The 19,348-nt window shown below is 36.5% G+C and overlaps 1 protein-coding gene across 1 annotated transcript; it reads right to left on the bottom strand.

Moving 5' to 3' along the window:
* Positions 1 to 1,981: 1,981 nt before the first annotated feature.
* NME8 (NME/NM23 family member 8) lies at positions 1,982 to 19,106 on the bottom strand. Its single transcript, XM_054192363.1, has 15 exons — positions 19,074 to 19,106; positions 18,924 to 18,981; positions 17,251 to 17,357; positions 16,128 to 16,199; positions 14,982 to 15,098; positions 14,298 to 14,364; positions 12,402 to 12,478; positions 11,100 to 11,192; positions 8,512 to 8,669; positions 7,049 to 7,227; positions 5,924 to 6,068; positions 5,111 to 5,218; positions 3,956 to 4,107; positions 2,800 to 2,944; positions 1,982 to 2,204 (listed from the first exon to the last, which is right to left on the bottom strand). The coding sequence occupies exons 1-15, from the start codon at positions 19,104 to 19,106 to the stop codon at positions 1,982 to 1,984; spliced, it is 1,734 nt and encodes a 577-aa protein (XP_054048338.1).
* Between the last annotated feature and the right edge of the window lie 242 nt (positions 19,107 to 19,348).

The raw sequence follows: 19,348 nt of genomic DNA, 5'->3' as shown, positions 1-19,348 counted from the left end.
TGCTGAAGAGCAATGTAGTGGAAGATGAGGAATTATGCTTAAACAACCAATTATTGAGTATATAAAATTATATCACATTTAAACAGGCAGATCTAGGGTACCCCCACTACTAACTGAAATTTCTAAGACCAGGGAAATAAATTATCCACAATAATAAAAACCTGTGTATGATACCTGTTAAGCTGTTTGATTGTGAACTTCCATCAGAAGTCTCATGAACTCTTAATACGACTTAAACATATTTTGCTGTTTTCAGCATTTCTACTCCTGTCAAAAACCAATCCCATCTAAACTTTCAACATCGTATTTGCCCCATTGGTAGAGAAGCCATTAACTCTAGCAAAGGAGTTGTTGACTCTGAAATCGCCCTACTCATGCCTTTTCTGAGACTACTTCTTGGTTTAAAGTACAACATGCCAGCACCCAAAAGACCCAGAGTGCTGAAATAATGCCAGGAAGAACAGTTTTAATGGCTTTTTGAAGTAAAAAACTAGCCAAAGAACATACAGCAATTCTGAAGTATGTTTCTCAGAACTCACCTCACCGAGGTGACACATAAATTCTGCACTAATCACAACTTCCTACAGGCTAGCTAGCCTCAAGTCGAGTTTATGGCAGTAAAGCAGCTGTAAGTGAAAATGGGCCATCAGGAGAACGTTCAGTCCAATTTCTGCTGGAGGAATGTCTATAATAACAAAAGTCCCATCACAACAGAAATATTTGTCAGGAAGCTCTTTAAAACAGCTAGTTGTATTAAATACAATAGGAACAGTAAAGAAAGTGTGAGAAAGACTTCATTCTTTCTGGACTTTGCAATTATAATCAATGCCATAAGTAAATTGCTTTAATTGAATGCTACTCTTTAGTATCTCAACCTTCAACAGACACGGACAGCAAAAGTGAGAATATATCAGCATCAGAAGAATATTTGTGTTCTTCATGAAGACTAGCCAAGTTAGACTGAGACAGGATACAAATTCATTAGTTTGGCAAGGAGGTATGTGTCAAGAATAGCTGTTATGAAAGAGCTGACTTTATATTTTATTTCATATGATATATTTGAATTGTGCAAATAGACTGGAAAGAACTTTCTAGTTTATTATCCTACCTGTGACAGTAATCCCTAGAAGATGTTTAGGGAAAGGATAAATAAACAATGCAAATGTTTTCCGGGGCCCTGAGGGAACCAATAGGCCTTAACAGCCCTGAGCAGTCTCACCTGGGATGCACACCCATACCATTGCCCAAAGGGCACAGAAGCCCCATTTAAGATTGCGCTTGGGCTTAATCCTTGCCTGAGCTGTGTTGCAGGAGTACATCTCTCTGGCTCTCTTTCCTATTGTTCCTGACTGGACCCTTAAATGGACCTGGTTCATTACTTACTTTGTCTGGGATTGCTGATCGATGTGGCTACCCAGTTCTGCTTGGATGCTGTGGGACTGCACCCCACTGGTAAGGGTGCTGGGTCATGCCTGGCCCCTGGCTCCTTCTCCCGTGTGGAGCATTCCCAAAACTGCTGCTGCTTCCGCTGCTACCAGTGTTGTAGCAGTGCCTCTGCTACCTTTCAGCATTTCTTCTTTATAGGCTGCCTGAACTGGAGGACTCAACCCACATCACAGTGGACGTATCATTAACAGTGTTTTACCAACATTCCTTGACCCTGTTTTTTTAAGGTAGTTACATACAAACACCTTAGACTCCTGGAACTATTGGAAAAGCATAAATCTGTTAAACTGATAAAAGAAAAACTATCTACTAAGCATACATAAAGAAATAATTACCAACATCAAACTTCTAGCAGGTATTACTTGTTACATTGATATGCTTTGCAAGGTGGCAAAGATAACAAAAAAACTGGCTGATAAAAAAATAAGAGTATGAAGGAAAAAATGTGTGTATACAGTGTTAAATATAGGTGGTTAGGCAGACAAATGCATCTAATGATAGGAATATCAATTTTCAGAGACTGCATCTTAATTGTTCAATCTATATCAATCTCTCCAAATACGCACTCAATGCTTTTCAGTGCATGTTCTCTATTAGATGATCCATGAACAGCATTACACAAAATATCTTGTGCAAACTGAGCTCGAATTGATTCAGGAGAGGTCTCTTTTGCCACTTCGGGATCAGTTGGACCCATTAGTTGCCTCCACTCTTCCACAGCATTTTCCTTTGTTAAGATCATTACCACTGATGGGCCCCTGTGAAATCAATATAAGAAAGCTCTTACACTATTCTGAGATGCAGACCCAGTTTTGACTTCAGAGGTAACATGAAGGGTTGTGGTAAGTATTACAGTATCTGAATTTTGTTAAACTGATTCAATTTTAAAACTTGTTTCTGCGCTTTTTGTTTAAGACAATACCCTGTATTCGAAAGCCAAAAAGATTATGATGATCAGCTATCTGGATTTGGACTTATTGTCCTAAAAAGATTCTCAGCCAATCATTTCTGAAGTAAGACAATACATACTGTTTAATCAACAGCTATACTAACAATATTATGAGGAAGGTATTTGTCCTACAGTGGAAGAACAAGGATTGCATCAGAAATTAGTTCTTTTTTTTTGAGAAAAAAAATCCAAAATAATAGTCACTATCCATAACTTTGGAAATAATTTTAAATCTTCCTTTTAAAAGAAGAGCACTCCATGCTAGAAGCCACCGAACTTGCCAGAAAAAGTGACAGAGCGTAAAATCCTTAGCTCACTTTGGGTGTAGCATATTTTGTTTGCACTGTAAATTCAAAGTTTGATGTATACTTACATATCTCAGTATTGCATAACGAGACACTTACTCAGTCATACAAGTCACTAACTCTTCAAAAAAGGGTTTTCCTGTGTGATCCTTATAAAATTGTGTAGCCATTTCACGAGTTAAAGCTTCTTCTTTAATCTTTGAGATGGTAAATCCAGCATCTTTAACTTTTTGCATAATGTCATCTAGGAGAATAACAAGCAAACTCATTCTTGATTGAAATAGTTTAGATGCAAAAAAATTTAAAAGTTTAGATGCAAAATACCACCCAAACTTTAAAAGTTTCAGAAAATACTAGATGCTTTTTTAAAAAAAAGAAATCACCAATACCTATTAAAATTCTACTTTCAGTATCAAGCAATCATGGACAATATGACAAACACTTCAACGGTCCCCTAAAACATATAGAAACCATTGTCATTGCATGAATCCATCTCTATATGCAGGTGACAAACCAAACTATACCAGCAGCATTCACTGCTGTTTCTCACACTGGACAGAAAGCGAACTGTAGTCGTAACGCTACATCACACACCATCTGGCCTGCTAAAATCAATTTGGATTGTTACAAGAGGGGAAGAAAGACTCACAAAAGCCACTGATGAATTAACATTGAAAAGACTACTGAAATTTGTTAGGACAGAAAAGAAGAATGCCAAGAAGAGGCTCCGGATAGAGGTTTTAAAAAAAGTAAAAATCTTAAAGGCAAGATGCCAAATTGTACGTAGTGTAATTTTTACTTTGACCTTTCCTCCTCATTCCCTTTGTCTAATAGCAAGTTAAACCAAGGATGGAAATGCATCTAACTGAGCAGCAACACCTTCTGAGTCAGTAGAGATACCTGTCTGAAATAAGTAACGTGAATTTGGAAAGCCTGCCTCTTCTTTGACTTAGAAGGATGCTGGATGGCTAGTTTGCACAAGTTCCTGGCTTTTAAATTTAGCTAAGAACTCTCTTACTTCAATTCACCACCATTCTTGTGAAGAAAGAGCTATAGGCAGCTTTAAACAAAGAAAATGTGACATTTGAGACCTCAATATGAATTATGCAAGCCCTGTAAAAGCATTTCTCTGCACGGAAAAAGCATTTCAGAGAGTAAAAAGAATGCATCTGACATGATTTACTGCAGTGTATGTTGCTAATATTTTGTAGAAACTACAACTGTAGACGTAACCCAAACTTTCTAGGACACTTACCTTTATGATTCTTGGCAGCATCAGGTTTGATTAATGCCAGTGTGTGCTCCTGAGGGAAGAAGAACTCTAGTTCCTTCTGAGCATCATCAGGTGTAGAACTACCATGCAGCTGACCAATAGGTACGTTTTCAACTACATACTTTGCACGTAAACTAAGAGTCATTAAAAGAGTTAGTTACTTAAAGGAATAGCCATTTTGAACTTCAACTATGACTTAACCTTGTGAATATAAATTAATGTTGATCCGGCAACTTAAGTGCTTGATGATCTCTCTGTAGGAGTGAGAAACCTTCATTGTCTAGAGGAAGAACAATCAACTTTTTAATTAACCACCTGAAATACGGACACTTTCCCTCTTCTTGTTATAACAGTATATAACAATAACAATGTATATAAAAATATATATAACAATATATATTGAACACCATCCCTCACCTTGTTGTATTTCCAAGATAATAATAGTTCTTGTTTAATGAAGTAACAGGTAAGATGATACCACAGCAGCTTCTTAGAACAATAAAATAAGCAGGTAAAACTAAGATGTTAATTTATAAAATGTGTAGAAGAAACTCAGTCACAAATAAAATCCACTACTGATAGGAAGTTTTCATTAAGCTAAGAAAATAAGCTTATGTTCTAAAAAATAATGGTGCTATTCCAAGCAAAAAATCAATAAACATGACATATTACCAATATTTTTGCACATAGAAAATTAAAAGCAATACTTCTGTAGATCCCAAAGCCTAAAAATTGCCATCCAAGCTCACAAAGATTCAACTTAATAGCCAAGTAACCTGTTCTTGCAACCGTCAGAGCAAGATTATAAGATTATTATGGGTGGATTCTTCCTGTGATACGTGCTTCTAGCAGACAAGGATTTTTCTCTGACTCAAGAGATCTTCTTTCGCTTCAATACTCTTCTTCAAACTCAACTTTTCATTATGTTTGGTAGCCATTATTTCTCAAAAAATGCTATAGTCACTATGTGTAACACAACACTTCTTCCAAGAAAAGCTTGACAAAGTGCAGAAATATATGTCAGTTTCCACATGATGGCACTACGGTTACACCAGCTGGAATGTGTTACTCATTGTGATGAGGAAAGTGAAAGTAAATTGGAAGTTGTGAATGATAGTTTACTAGTTTAAGTATTACCTGTTCGGATTTTCCTTCCTGGCTTCTTCAACAGTCTTTGGACCTAATAAATCTCTCCAGTGCGCTATTGCATTTTCTCGTGTTAGAGCAAGTACAAGAGTTGGACCACTGTAAAATGAGAAAACTAGCATTAAAACCACAAAATATTAAACTCTGTAATTTGTAAAAGGAATTTGATTATATATATGTCCAGGCCAGGAAAATGAGCCCTGATATTGGAGGATTTAAAAACCCATCTGCATTTAAACAGATACAGTCTAATAGAACTTTAAGGGGCTTGAATTTAAATTTAAATTTCAAAGTTATTGAATGTTAACAAGACAGCAGGAATGTTGCAGAATTGGGCTACGTATTTATTGTTAGACATAAAAATGCTGATCAGCTTCTAAGTTTTTCCCTTTGTCCCAGCCATGTCCCAGCTTCATATGAATGCAATGATTTATTTTTTCCTCCCTAAGGAATCCAGCACACAGCCTGGATGAAGATTTCAGAACTCTCCTGCAGACAACCTAAAGACAGCCTTCCATAGCAGAACTCAGCTGTTTTCACCCAAGTCAATGGAATTCACAACTGACTTCAACATCCTATGTAGAGAGATATGGAGTAGCTAGTAACTTTTAAAAGCTTGATTTATTTATCTACTCTACTTGGGAATTATCTCATTATCTGCAGTTTTCTGTTCCTGGTTTTGAGTTTTACTAAATGCTCAGATACATGTGTATCTTGTAGCCAGGTATTATTCAGGATAATTATTCATTGTGAAAAGTTCAGTCTCATTTATATATCCACATGCTCGTTTTTCATTGAATGTACCTGGTCATTTGCTCTAGAAGGACTGGGAAGTAGTCTTGATTTTCATGCTCTTTGTAAAATTCACGTATTTGTTCTTCAGATAGGATTATTTCTTTCTGCATTGCTATTTCAAAGCCATCATCCTTTATTCTTTGCATGATAGAATCTATTTAAAATATTGAAATAATGCTAAGTTGCCATGGGTTCTTTAATTAGCACACTTTCGAAGAAATGACATGGGCTTTCTAATCATAATGTTAATTTTTTACAGGGGAATTAATTTCTTAACTGAAGAACAGAAAAACAATTCAAAGCAACTGTGAGTGTTGCCCGGACACTCAGAAAGCTGATGCTCACCTTAAGGCTTTCTCTCACTTCAGAAACCTCAGTAGGAATTCCTGACTGAGAAACACGGTATGTGTTACTATCACCAAAAGAAGGTCTAAGGATTTTGAATAGGTAAATATTGATTTGACTAAGCCTTACAAGATCACATGCATAAGTAAGCAGTGTTTGGTACACGTAAAAATGACTCTATAATTGCCTATAAATGGACTGCAAAACTTCTGCTCTAAGCAACATGCTAGACATCAATCAAGAAAATAAATACACAAGGAGAGGTCAAAATTGTAGTCTTTCAGATCTCTGTGTATAGGTTATTTCCAATGCAGAGATTCTCAAGTTAGAAATAAAGGTGCTATCTAGAATCTAGGAAAAAAATGAAAATAGGCAGCATAGAACATCCTGGGTCAGATCTTTTTCACCTTGCCATTGATCTACCTCTGACCTGCCATTCAAGGGTAATATCAGCTGCTTCATTATGGCAGGAAGTAGGATCCCCTACACTATACTTTGAAATTGCTAGCTTCTCTGAGAGGTCTTCTAAAAAAATTCCATACAAATATACAATCTAAAGACATTCTTGAAAAACTGGGCAAAAGAACAAAATAGCATTGACGTTTACATTCACAATATATCAAAAACATTAACCATGTAACGTTTTTCCCCACAAAGATTACTGTTAGTTTAATGCTGGGGAGACAATATAACCTAAGAACATTTCATTAGTAGACTTAGACTTTTTAAAGCTCAAAAAAAGAGACTTTTTATATACCCTAGGTGGAAAATGTAGTTATTAACACTTACTCCGTCTTTCCTTTAAGAGACAAGGTCTAATTAAGGCCAAGGTCTTTTCAGCTTTTTGGTCTGTCTTGTTTTTATCAAAATTTGGGAAAAAGAAAGCGAGTTGCCTGCTGGCATCTTCTACACTGTCTTGTACATCACATATATTTAATATATTCACAGTTTCTGCATTTCCTTCCAACCTAACGAGACACAAAGTAATACAATATTTAAGTCACTGCATGCATTGTGTTAACAGTTGACTTCTTAAAAATGTTCATTCTTAAAGTTTAGTTAAATTAAGAATAGAATGGCAAACTAAGTTTTTATTAAATTCAAATTCATGGCTGAAGTAACATTTCTGAGATGAGAATTATTAATCTTCTCAGAAAGTGCCTTGTCATGTGCTGTGAAGGAGAAATGTCAGCCATGCAGCTTTTCTAATTCCCCTCCAGCTTATTCAAAATAGTCTTTCTTTCACTAGACAGAAGGACCAGACAAGTGTACATTCATGTACAGCATGATCATAAAGATGATAGCACTACTGAATTGCCTTTAACAGAGATACTTTTCGTTGTTACTAGCCTGTATTTCTAAGTTTTATTTAGCTATGTAAATACAGTCACTCTTGGCCACTTACAGAAAATGCGATATTCCCCAGTTGCACTAAATTAATGCAGAAAGGGTTACAGCAGGCATCAACAAAAATATCAATTATTATGACAAGTTCTTCTTTGAAACAAAGTATTTAAATTCATGTTGCTTGAAGTAAATCTCATGTCTAAATATAAAACTTGATCTAACAGTTGAATTTTTGTGAATGCTCTCTGCTCTTTATTGTCTGATGCTGTGTATACAGCTATCATCCTCTTCAAAATTCTCTACAAAGTTTTGGGATAGGGGGAAAACAGACATTTCAAGATATCATGGTTGTGAACAGATAATCCTTACAATGTTTTTATGCATCTTGGGTGCAGGGGAACAAAACCCTCCCACTTGTTTGCTGACTTTTACAGAGTGGTCCCAGGGAGCACGGCATGCTTCAGGTGTCCCCTAGTCTCCCTTGGGCCACATCTACAATTTCCCAGCATACATACGAGTAAATACGGGCAAAAGTGCAACCTTCAATGGGCAATGCCAGCAGTCACTTTGGGTGAACTAGTATGAAGTAGAATTGCATGGAGTACTTCAGCTTTGAAGAGTGGCACTGTTCCCATCGGTCTGATAATCCATTCAAGGCTAGTTCAGAAATGGCAAGAGATCAGTGCCCTTTGCTTGTTGTTTTTACCTAGGAAGCAAGTGTTCTGTGTTCCCACAGGAACTGTGATTGCATCTCTAATGATGGCCTTGTGAAAGACCAGGTGAAGAACTCTGCCTGTTCTCTGCACCCTGGGCATACAGGCATGTGAGCAAGAATGGACCTTGATTTACGGTGTGTTCCAAATACTGTAACTGAATCACATATACACATTTTCACTGTTAATTACCCGTCTGGATTCACAGCCTTAGGTTCATCAGGCCCACTCTCACTCAATTTACGTAGTTCTTTCCAGTGAGGAATAGGATCAGTTGCTTCTCTTTTAGTGATTACCAAAACGTGACATGGTCCACTCATCATGAATTGAACGAAATCTTCAAAATCAGGCTAAAAAACATAATTTTTCCCCTATGAATTGCAGGAACTCTGAGCTTATCATCAGAAATGAGATAACCGTCCTTTCCAAAGTAACTCATAATTCCTGTTCTAAAATGGCATTCACATACATTACTCAATCTGTCAAATTGTTTGGGAAGTTTTTTGATCAGTCATTTGAGACATCACCACTATAAAATGTCTAAAACACATTACCTTAATTGAGGTAAACGAAGTCATAAAATTACATTAAGCAAGTACCACATGTTCTTCCAGGTTAAAATGCAAGTGAAGAAAATGATCTAGAAGCTCAATGTGACCAAATGCTATGCTTGCAGTCGCACATACAGTGTGACATAAAAATTTGCAATACAATTCCAGGCATAATTTTTGAAACTAAAAATCATACAGCTGGCTGAAAATATAGAACACAGATATTTGCAAGACATTTGTAGGCTTTTCCTTTATTTTCTTTGCTATGCTCTTTTAACTCCTTCACTTCTTTTCAATCCTACAAATGTACATTTTCATCAGAAAACAACTTTTGAACCTGTTGTGACTTTTTTAATCTTTCTTCCTTGTATGTCACCTTTTTCTTCAGTATTGTGAATTGCATCAGATATCTTCTCTCCTTTTAAATATTTGACTACATCTTTTCTTTACCAGTCACCCTCATCTGATTGCGTATGATACATTTTTCCTTTAATAATACAAGGATGAAATATTCACATGTGTGCTTTCATCAATTCGTTACATCTCTCTTTCAATTATCTTCATATCTATGCATAAACCCATTTCACAAAATGAACAAGCTCAAAAGAGACAGAATGAATGCAAACACAAAAACATTTAGTACAATGCATAAAGGGAATATCTATACTGTTGTGGCTTCAAAAGTACACTTGCTCACATTAAGAGAAATAGATGTGGCTCTTAGATCTGGCTCTCCTGGCTCACGCAGGTTCATCATTAAGAAGAAACAATTCCTGCATCCAGCTACATCTGAAGGTCTAGTACCTTGCGTCTCCATTCTGTTATATTAGGCAGCCTCTGGACCTTCAGCATGGTTGCAGAGTGTTAAATCAGGAATAATTTTGCCCACCGAGCACAAAGAATCTATATTCCATATTGTCACTTCAACAATTATTTTTCAGCTTAGAATTACATTACTGAAAGAATGGCAAATAATTGGCTTCTCAATATGCATAGGGCTCTCTGAACCCCTTCTGATAGTTCACAGTAGTTTTATTGTTCTCCCTGTCCTAATGTTGGCTAGGTCTGCTGCGGCGTAGTAGTGCTGCCATGTATCAAACACTGCATGCTTTATCCCTGTCTTTGTTCTTGCCACGTCTCCCTCTATACCTAACTAATCTCAAATTTGGCTGCTGTTCCAATGAAGATAACTTATTTTTACCTCTATTTCAAAACCATCACTGTCTAAACTAGAATCCCAGCTTGGCCAAAACCAAGTTTTTCACAGTTCCTTGCAAGCTCTCCTGTGACTTCCTTTCTAAACCATACTGCAACTATCTGGTGATTACTATCGGATTTCTTTTTTCCCCTTTGGCTTCAGTAGGAACCATCTTGTCTCACTCTCATTCATTTGGAATGCCACAGGAACACTTTCCCAGCTTCTACTTTTGATTAGGCCAACCTTTTCATTGATCCCTTCCACTGGCCCCTCTAATAATACCAAACACACTAGTTGTCTGCATGTAATGCCAGCCTCTGTCTATCTTATGCAGATCTTAAACAGGAAAAGGTATAATTATTTGCTAAGCACCTTCACAGAGCCTTCTGTAGAGTTAATTTTAGCTATCACACTGGCAAAGCACTTGACGATATCCTGGTGCTAGTTTGCTAGACCACCACCATTTAATGGTGACCAACATAATCATACATCAAGACCAACTTCCTGTCTCTCCTTAGCTATTTATTGTCTCCTAAAATAGGATAGGACCAGAAAGATGCTTTCTCTTTCTACCTTGCTTATTCCCAGTACTACCCTGGGATAAAAGCTGTAAAGAAGAAAAGATGTAATATATACTATCACTTATTTTCTTGTTGGAAGAGTATGTGTCAAATAGGTACATACTGCCATACAGATGACACCGGATTCTGGTTTTGTGCTACATTTCAGCCCCTAACTTAGGCCAGCACTAAGGGTCATACATACTCTGATAACAAAGAGCTACAAAATCTTTTCGTGTTTAATTGGAGTTCAGATTAATTTAGTTGGAACGTTAGAGTGCCACCAAACCATATTTGTATGAGTTGACAAGAAAAAAAGAGATCACATTTCCTTTTTCCTACGTACTAAATCTGCATTGCTTCAGTTCTTCAACATATTAAAAATTTACAAGCCAGCGATTTGCAAACGAATACAGCTACAATTATATGTTTTAACTCTTCCTTTTGTTTAGGTTTTTAGTCTGTTTTTACCTGGTCTTTATTCCGGGCATAGAATGCTCTGATTTGCTCTTCAGTTAGCATTTTCTCCTCTGCTACTTCAATGCCAAATCCTGCCTTTCTAATCTGCAATTATTCAGTTATTACTCAGTGGTATTTGAAAATGAATATACACAAAATCATAGTTAATATAAATCTAAAGATTGATTGATGTTGGAAGATATCTCAAGTTTAAAATTCTCTGAAACATTCCAAATATTACTTACACTTTTGCTTGAACTACAGTTCCAGCTTTTCAAAGCATTTCACTAAATTCAGGATTACAATGCGCATTAAGTTTTTGTTTGTGAAAAATACAGTGCAGTTCAATGTATGTATTCATTCAGGAGTTAGTAATCCCTTTTATTTAACATTGAATAAACTCATTTTAACCATTGTGAGTGATTAACATGTGACCATTTCTGAAAATGTTGTTGTAAATGTTGTTATTTTTTTTGCATTTATTGAACCTCCTTCCTTTCTGGCCAAGGTAGAATAATTGCAGAAATAACCCGTACAGCACTCTGATTTTCTTTCCTGCCAAGGTCACCGGCCCTGTCATAACACTTTTTAAAATTAGCATAATTTTATCTTAATATATGAGACAATTTTTTTTCTTTTTTTTGTAACAGAAACAGTAAGAAATTCCTGTTAATCGAAAGGAGCACTCCTACAGTATCATATTCTGAAAGGCAAAATAATTTTTCTTTCACTATTTGATGGCTTAAACACCGAACCCTTGGACACACCGTTGCGTACTTGCTGGAATCACACTGCAGGAACAAGCATTTCACTACTGAGACATATTAGTGTACAATCTCTGATTACTAGAGCACATGAATTAACCTCACCATCTACACACATATAGTGTCATATGCATCTGCACACACACACACTCTTCCACAAAGAATTGTTAGTTGATTTATGTGTGCCTACAGTTCTTAAATATGCTGTGTTGAAGGATTAACTTCCCCACCACGGTTTCTAGCTCTTGTTTCTATTGCAATATGAGGAAAAAAAAGGCACTTTTCTGTTTGTAGATGTCACATATCGCTGATCATCACAGTATGAATCAATGTCATACCTCACCTAGTGACATAAAATATTAAAGCAATATTGTCACCCTGAATACAATATTATTTCAGGTCAAAATTACCTTGCATTTATCATCCTTATCAGAGAAGCATTAACAGGTCTTGCTCTAAAGCCTGAGCATAAATTAGGATCTACTCAGTCTTACATCTTGGTACTATGCCTCAGCTAAATAGGATGAATGAATCTTCAAATTTGGTCTACCTTTTGTTTAATTTCTTCTACGCGTCCCTCTAAGACATCATCAGGTTTTATAATTCCAACAGAATATCTGACTACTTCTTCTGAGAAAGGGAAAAAAAACAGGTGTCAATGAATACATTTGTCAAAATAAATACTCAACTAAATTTTCCATTACTTACAGGTGGGTTTATCTAAATACTTCTCCATTTTAATATTGAGATGGCCAAACAGTGGTTCCAAAAAATAAGTGACTCCAGCACATAAATTACGTCTTGGACTGTGGGACCATCCTTGGCCATCCCTGGAATCCACATTTCTGATGAACCACTGGTGCTATGGGTAATATGGTGGAGAAATGGTTCACATGGACCTAGGTGTGGTGGATAAACTGCAATTCAGGATTACAGTTTATTTAGGGAGCTCTGTGTGCACAAGGCTAGAAATGTGAAAGGAATGAGTATTAGTAGAGAAAATTCACTAAGTGAAAATATGTATGAATATTGGAGTTTTCCAGTAAAAATATACATTTATTGTCATAGTAGATGTTTGTTTCCTTAGCATTGTGGAAGCCGTAGTCATTTACAATAATTGTTGAAGTAACACATGCCTGCTAACACAACCTAATGTTTAAAACAAGAGGTGCTCCTGGGTGTAGACATACAGTTACAACATCCATAGCATACAGATCCTTGCGAAATGACAGAAAGAGGTCACAAGAGAATATAAACTACATCTTTCTTTGCAGAATCTGAGGTTTACAGTTAAGTGTTAGCACACTGTAGAAGAACTTGATAGCTCTAATGGAAACACCAGACTACTACTTGTTTCCAGTACTAGAAAACACTCAAAGGCACCTGCACGCGGTAAGGGAAATACATCAAAGTGTTAGTCAGTTATTGCCTCTGAGGGATCCCCTAACCTGAAGCTGAAAACTCTGCTCCCTGATTTTGTTGCACATCTAGGTTCTGTGGATTAGAGCAAAGTCCGTATATAATTGCTAAAGGATTTACAATACTGTACTACTAGGTCTCAGAGGGTTTAAAACTGAGGTCAAGAGCATGTTACTTGAACCATACAATAAAGAAGACATGAAGAGGAAGGAGAATGGACATAGCTTAATATGTGACAGTGACTGAATGCCTTATCACAGGAAAAAAAGCCAAGATCATGAAAAAGGGAGAGGATGGAGGAGTTTATTCTACCTGAACATTGCCAAATGACATTCTGTGCATATATGAAGCAGTAGGAAGCTTCAATAGTCACAGATAACAATAAGAATAGGAAAGATGTAGGTCCCAGCTCATGACAAGCCTAAAATAAATCATAGACATGAGACTCACAAGCAGGATGGTCCGTATTTTTCAATCTTTTTGGAACCTTATCCTACTATTGTGGATTTATGCTCTTATGTAAATCTGTTCTTCAGTGCTTAAATCTAATCTGGTGAAAGATTTAATTAAAAATAATCCGAAATACAAGGCATGCCACTCCTTAACTCTTCCAGTCTTCACAGGCTGCCCCCATCTTGGTGTTTCTGTAGAACACCCAAGGGTTAACAAGCACCATCTCAACAAAAGTACATAGCTAACACAGGGACTGTGTAGACATGACTTTCAGGCACTAGTTTTACACAGGAAAGTTCCTGGCGTGCAGAGCTTCTGCTATGTGCCAGGGACCTGAATTTTAAAGCTTTCCAAAGCGGGGTGAAAACACTAATGATGACAGTTCAATATCTTAATTCCTTACAGAATAAAGCTTCCCCTCAGTTTCACATCCTCAAGTATAACCTCTCATGTTATTGACTCAAAGGAAGGTCTACTGGTGGTGGACATACACAATTCTCAAATCAAAATACTAAAAATACACTTGTTCTTTTTCTTTATGTTAATATTTCTAAAATAAATCATATATATTTACCCTCAGGTGCATTGTCCTCAACGGTCTCTTCTGATGATTTCTCTTCTAGGAAAACAAGTTCATCTACCTAAGATAAATCCAGTACAAGTACATCACCAGTGTGAAGCTAAAGTCACCAAACATAGCTGTCAGAACTTTACAACACTTTTATCTTAATGTAACTAACATATTTGCTACCCAGGAAAGTGAGCAGTTCTAGGCTCTGGGCTGCCCTGATTTTCCCCTATCTGAGCTATAGTTTGTTAAAAGTTTCCTTTTACTGTAAGCGGAGTTCTTTGATCTCCATTTTCACTCCAAACAAGCAATGAGACAGCACTATTTCCCAAGTCTGTATTGGTATTGTATTATGCATTCTTACAATGCATTCTTACTGTTATATATGACAAATACTCAGTCCTGAAAGAAAAAAGATGACTAAACCCTTTATGTGCTAGTGACATTTCATCCATCTCTCCATTTCTTGCATTAATAGCCTAATCTGTAAATTTCTTAAGTTTTTATAAAGTACCGTTTAATGGAAATTTTGGAAAAAAAACAACCCTCACATATGGCACTATATTGTCAAGAAAAAAATACAAAAAACTAAACATTATATTACAGAAAACATTATCACAGGCATTGAGAGAAACCACGTAAGTGTAACAAAAACCCTAATTTATATTTAAGTATCTGTTTTGTGAGTACCTCAGCGCGTTTCTTCTGCCCAGCTGCAATATCCCTCTCTTCTTGCACTAGCTCTGTTATTTTCTTACTTATAAGAGGAGCATTTACACCTCTCACTATTGCAGTAATTTTGCCATTCTGTAAAAGAGAAAATAACACTCTCAGTGAGTTTTTGTCACTCAGTTTACACATCAACTCGAGTTTTGGAACATGCTGTATCTTGCTATTTTTTCCAGCAACACGACAACTTCCCATGCCCACTGGAGCGAGTAACAAATCTACTACTGCCTCTACTAGTTCAGAATGAGCCTTTCTTGCTTTTACTTCCTCCCTTCCTTCTCTACCTAATTTTCCATGTTTATTTCTAGGCTCACCATTAATACTACAGTCAGAAGTAAATGTAAATATGGAATTTACTAGCTCTTAATTTCGATAACATGGAGTTTTCTATCTTTTTTATTTGTGTTATGTTTCAGTGCATGCTCTACCACATTCAGGAGCACCACAGTGAAGCTAATTACTGTCGATCAAAGATACTGCTAACTTCACTTGGCAGCAGATTTAAATCTGAAAGTGCCCTAAAAGTTCATTGTTTTTCCTCTAGTTGCGTGAATTCAAATCCTAGCACCCTCAAGTCAAAAAATCCCCTGCCTCATAAGTGAGCAGTGTTCCACAGTGGAGCCCCAGGAGAACAGTCTTTCTGTATCCATCAGTGAGAGATAATAAATATGTGATTAATTCTTACAATTGCTCAGGTGTGAAAAATGCAATTTTATTTGTTTATCTGAAAAACCTTGAAGTGGCAGGAAATATAAAGTCTTTTTCCTTGAGGAAAAGTGTGCATAAAATAATCATTTCAGTGTAGCCACAAGCAGGCATTTTATGTGAGGCAACCCTGGAGAATTTACATGGATTTCTCACTAACTACCAAAACCATGGCTACCACAAATCTTCTGTGGCTGTATGTGCAGCAGCCACAACCAAAATGTGCTCGAGAACCACAAATTTAGGCATGGAAAACAGCCTCAAGTAAACAATATCTGATTATATGATCTTACATACTGAAAAATGTAAAGATATGAGTTATACAGCTTCACATTTCTTTTTACAGAAAAACTAAGGCAAAAGTAGTCATCACGTTAAAAGAAACAGATGCGATGTACTTACAACACAAAAAAGAAACACAGGTTCACATTTATTCCTAAATGGTTTCAGAGTCGGAATGCTGTCAGCCTCTGCCTGAAGTCAGATTAAAAATATTATTTACTCACGTGTATACGTATGCATATATATATATATATAAAAAACTCTTTTTGCCTGCAAGAAAACTACAGTCTTATATACTTTGGTGTTACACAAACTGCAGCCTTAAATACAAGAGCAGTCCTTATGGCACTTGCTGGTGATGAAGAAAGAACTAGTTTGGTAACATGGGATTGGCCTCCCTTCATATTACAACAGCTAATTACGGAAAAATACTTATCCTAATGCTGTTCTCCCATGTAGGTTATAAGAACATACATAAATGAGGAAGTAGTCCATGAAGTCTTGATGGAAAATATTGTCCACTGTACTAAGTTCTTTGTGACATCTGGTCAACTCTTTGAAAGCACTTGAGATAATCTCTGAACATAACTGCCTACTTTTTTATGGATAAACAATACATGTATTTTCTGCAAAAATGCTTTGCTCATGTAATTAAAAGTTTTCAGTAACGTGAAAATGGATGAGTTTCGTCAGCATCTGGGAGGAAGTGAATCTGTGAAACAAATTTATCTACTTTAAATATGATATATACCACCTATTTTATACTCCTAGTATAGGAGAATATTTTTATTATTATAGTTTTGTGATAATTTATTTTTCAGTTACCCCTTTTTGTTCTGTTAAAAGTGAAATACAAGGGAATATTTGGGAAAAAGGTGTAACAACATTTTTCAGGGATGTAAGGATTTTAAATGTAATAATCAATAGTGGACAGGCTTGAAACTAAAAATCATGTAGTCCAGGTTTTGAATGGTTCTGCAATCTCATCAAGGAAAACAAAAGGTTTGGGATATCAGCTCCCTTTCTGTTATAGCTCCTTCCATATTTCCTACCATTTCTAATCTACCTCTAAACAAAGACTTATGAGGAGATATGCATAAGAAGAAGCAATCAGGCCAAAATTAGGGCCACTCGGTATAAGGACAGTAAAATGAAAGCTCTGTATACGCAGATATATAAAAAGATATATTTAAAATAAAATGTAAAGTGTAAGTAAAATTCCATACAGAATTTACATACTTACCACAGCAAAATGCAACACATCATCTTCACCAAAATCATTCTTCAGTTTTCTGAATAAACTCAACACAGCTTTGCAAGGACCACACCAAGCTTGATACACATCTATTACTAAAATGTAATAGTTTGGAATTACAAACAGCTGACTTGTGGTACTTATAAAGTGAGACATATTCATGTGTGTATTGGAACAGTACTGGGAAGGCATTCATATACATTTTTCAGTCCTCTCCTAGTCAATGAACGCATTATGAATACATCAATGTATTCTGTGGATACATTGCAGTTACCTCTTATTTTAACTCCTTTTGACGTCAACAAGCTACTTCACGATACTATTTGAGATGATAATCCAAACAGATACATTTCTGTTATACTCCTTTTCCTTTTAATTGTTCTTTTTCTTTTCACACTGTTGGTTTTCATTCTTATCTGAAACTTTATTCTACAGAATTTTTACCTCCATGGGCCCATGCTGATAATTTTTCACATTACTACTCCTACATAGATATGATCTCATTACAGATTTGTTCCTTCTACCCAAATACAACTCCTAGGTGTCATGGTTTGGGCTGGGTTGGCCGATAAGAAGACGACAGATGCTCTCCCCCACCTCTCGCTCCAAGGAGAGGAAGAAGAGAGATAAAGAGAGTTATGAGTTTAGAAAAAACTAAACTAATGAAATATTAATAATAAAATAATTTAAAAAATAATAATGGAAAAGATACAGTATACAAATATATAAAAACCAGATCAAGTTCCCAGGAAGATGTCACTGGCAGGTACTGGGAAAGTTCCAGACTGGACTCGGTGACAAATGGGAACTGGAATACACTGACCAGGATCAAAAGGCAGATGAGCTGACGGGGTCCTCCTCAGATACCAGTCACTGAAGAAAGCAAGCCATTGAAGAAGTGCCACTGGAGAGGAGCCAAAGAAGAAGATCCAACAGAGAACAGGCAAAGACAAAGGGCCAGCCTGCCCCTTTGCTCCCTCAGCTGTTACACTGAGCATGGCGGATGGGATGGAACCCCCGATCGGTCAGTTGGGGTCCCCTGACCTGCCCACTCCTCCCCACAGGTGCAGCCCCTCCATGGGGTAAACAGCCCAGTCAGGGACCCTGGCTGCCACAGCAACAAGGGTGAGCAAGAGCCTCTCACTGAACAGAAAGTTGGCTCTGCTCCACCCCAAACCAGGACACTAGGAGACCTAGGAGATACTGTTATTTGACTGAGCGAATTCAAAACTGGGGATAATACATCTCATAGAACACGCACTCTCAAGAATGCTGAGTGATTAACTGCTAAGTACAACTGTACAGTATTAATTTAGTCTGTACAAGATTTTAGGGAAAAAACTTCTACAGAAGTGTCCTACCTCCTACCATACAGAATACCATATTGGAAAGGTATATTTTCTAAACATCGGTCTATGGCAGTGCATAAAATAATGGATAATATGATTTGTGACAAGTATTTATTTATCAGAGAAGACAGTATATATTCATAATCACTATATACATTTATAAATACATTAATATAACCTTTCTTTAAAAGATAATATGGCACTAGTCTTCTAGATTTACGACAGGTATCTATTAAAGATGATGTGACATACGTATGAAAAACTGTAAATGTCTTCATGAGACATTAAACAGAAAATAGAAACAGCTAGTACCTACTACACCTTTTGTCAGCAACATTTCATCCCACTGGTTTTGATTGTTTATTATGGCCTGAAATAAAACGAATCAACATTTTAACATCTTAAAAAGGCAGAAAATGATCTAGTCATCTCTAGAATTGTTCAAGTAATCAGTATTTATACCTGGAGCTGGGTTTCTTTCTTCTTGCCTGCCATTTCCCTGTGATTATAGGAAACATCGAAATATGAAGTACGTTTAACAGTTTTTTAAAAGAACGTGTGACATGCAGAACTGATTTATATGGTTTTCAACATAGCACTGCCTTCTGATTCCCTTAAAAATTAACTCAACTGAAGCCCCTACAACAATGGCAGTTAACACCCCACTGTCAGAATTCTGCAGAGCAATATACGACTTACTTGAAAAACCCACATAGCACAGGAAACAGAATAAAATT

This window comes from Rissa tridactyla, chromosome 2 (genome assembly GCF_028500815.1).
Source record: "Rissa tridactyla isolate bRisTri1 chromosome 2, bRisTri1.patW.cur.20221130, whole genome shotgun sequence".
NCBI lineage: Eukaryota > Metazoa > Chordata > Aves > Charadriiformes > Laridae > Rissa > Rissa tridactyla.
Note: the sequence above shows the minus strand (reverse complement) of the source record. Positions and strands in the feature narration are given on the sequence as shown.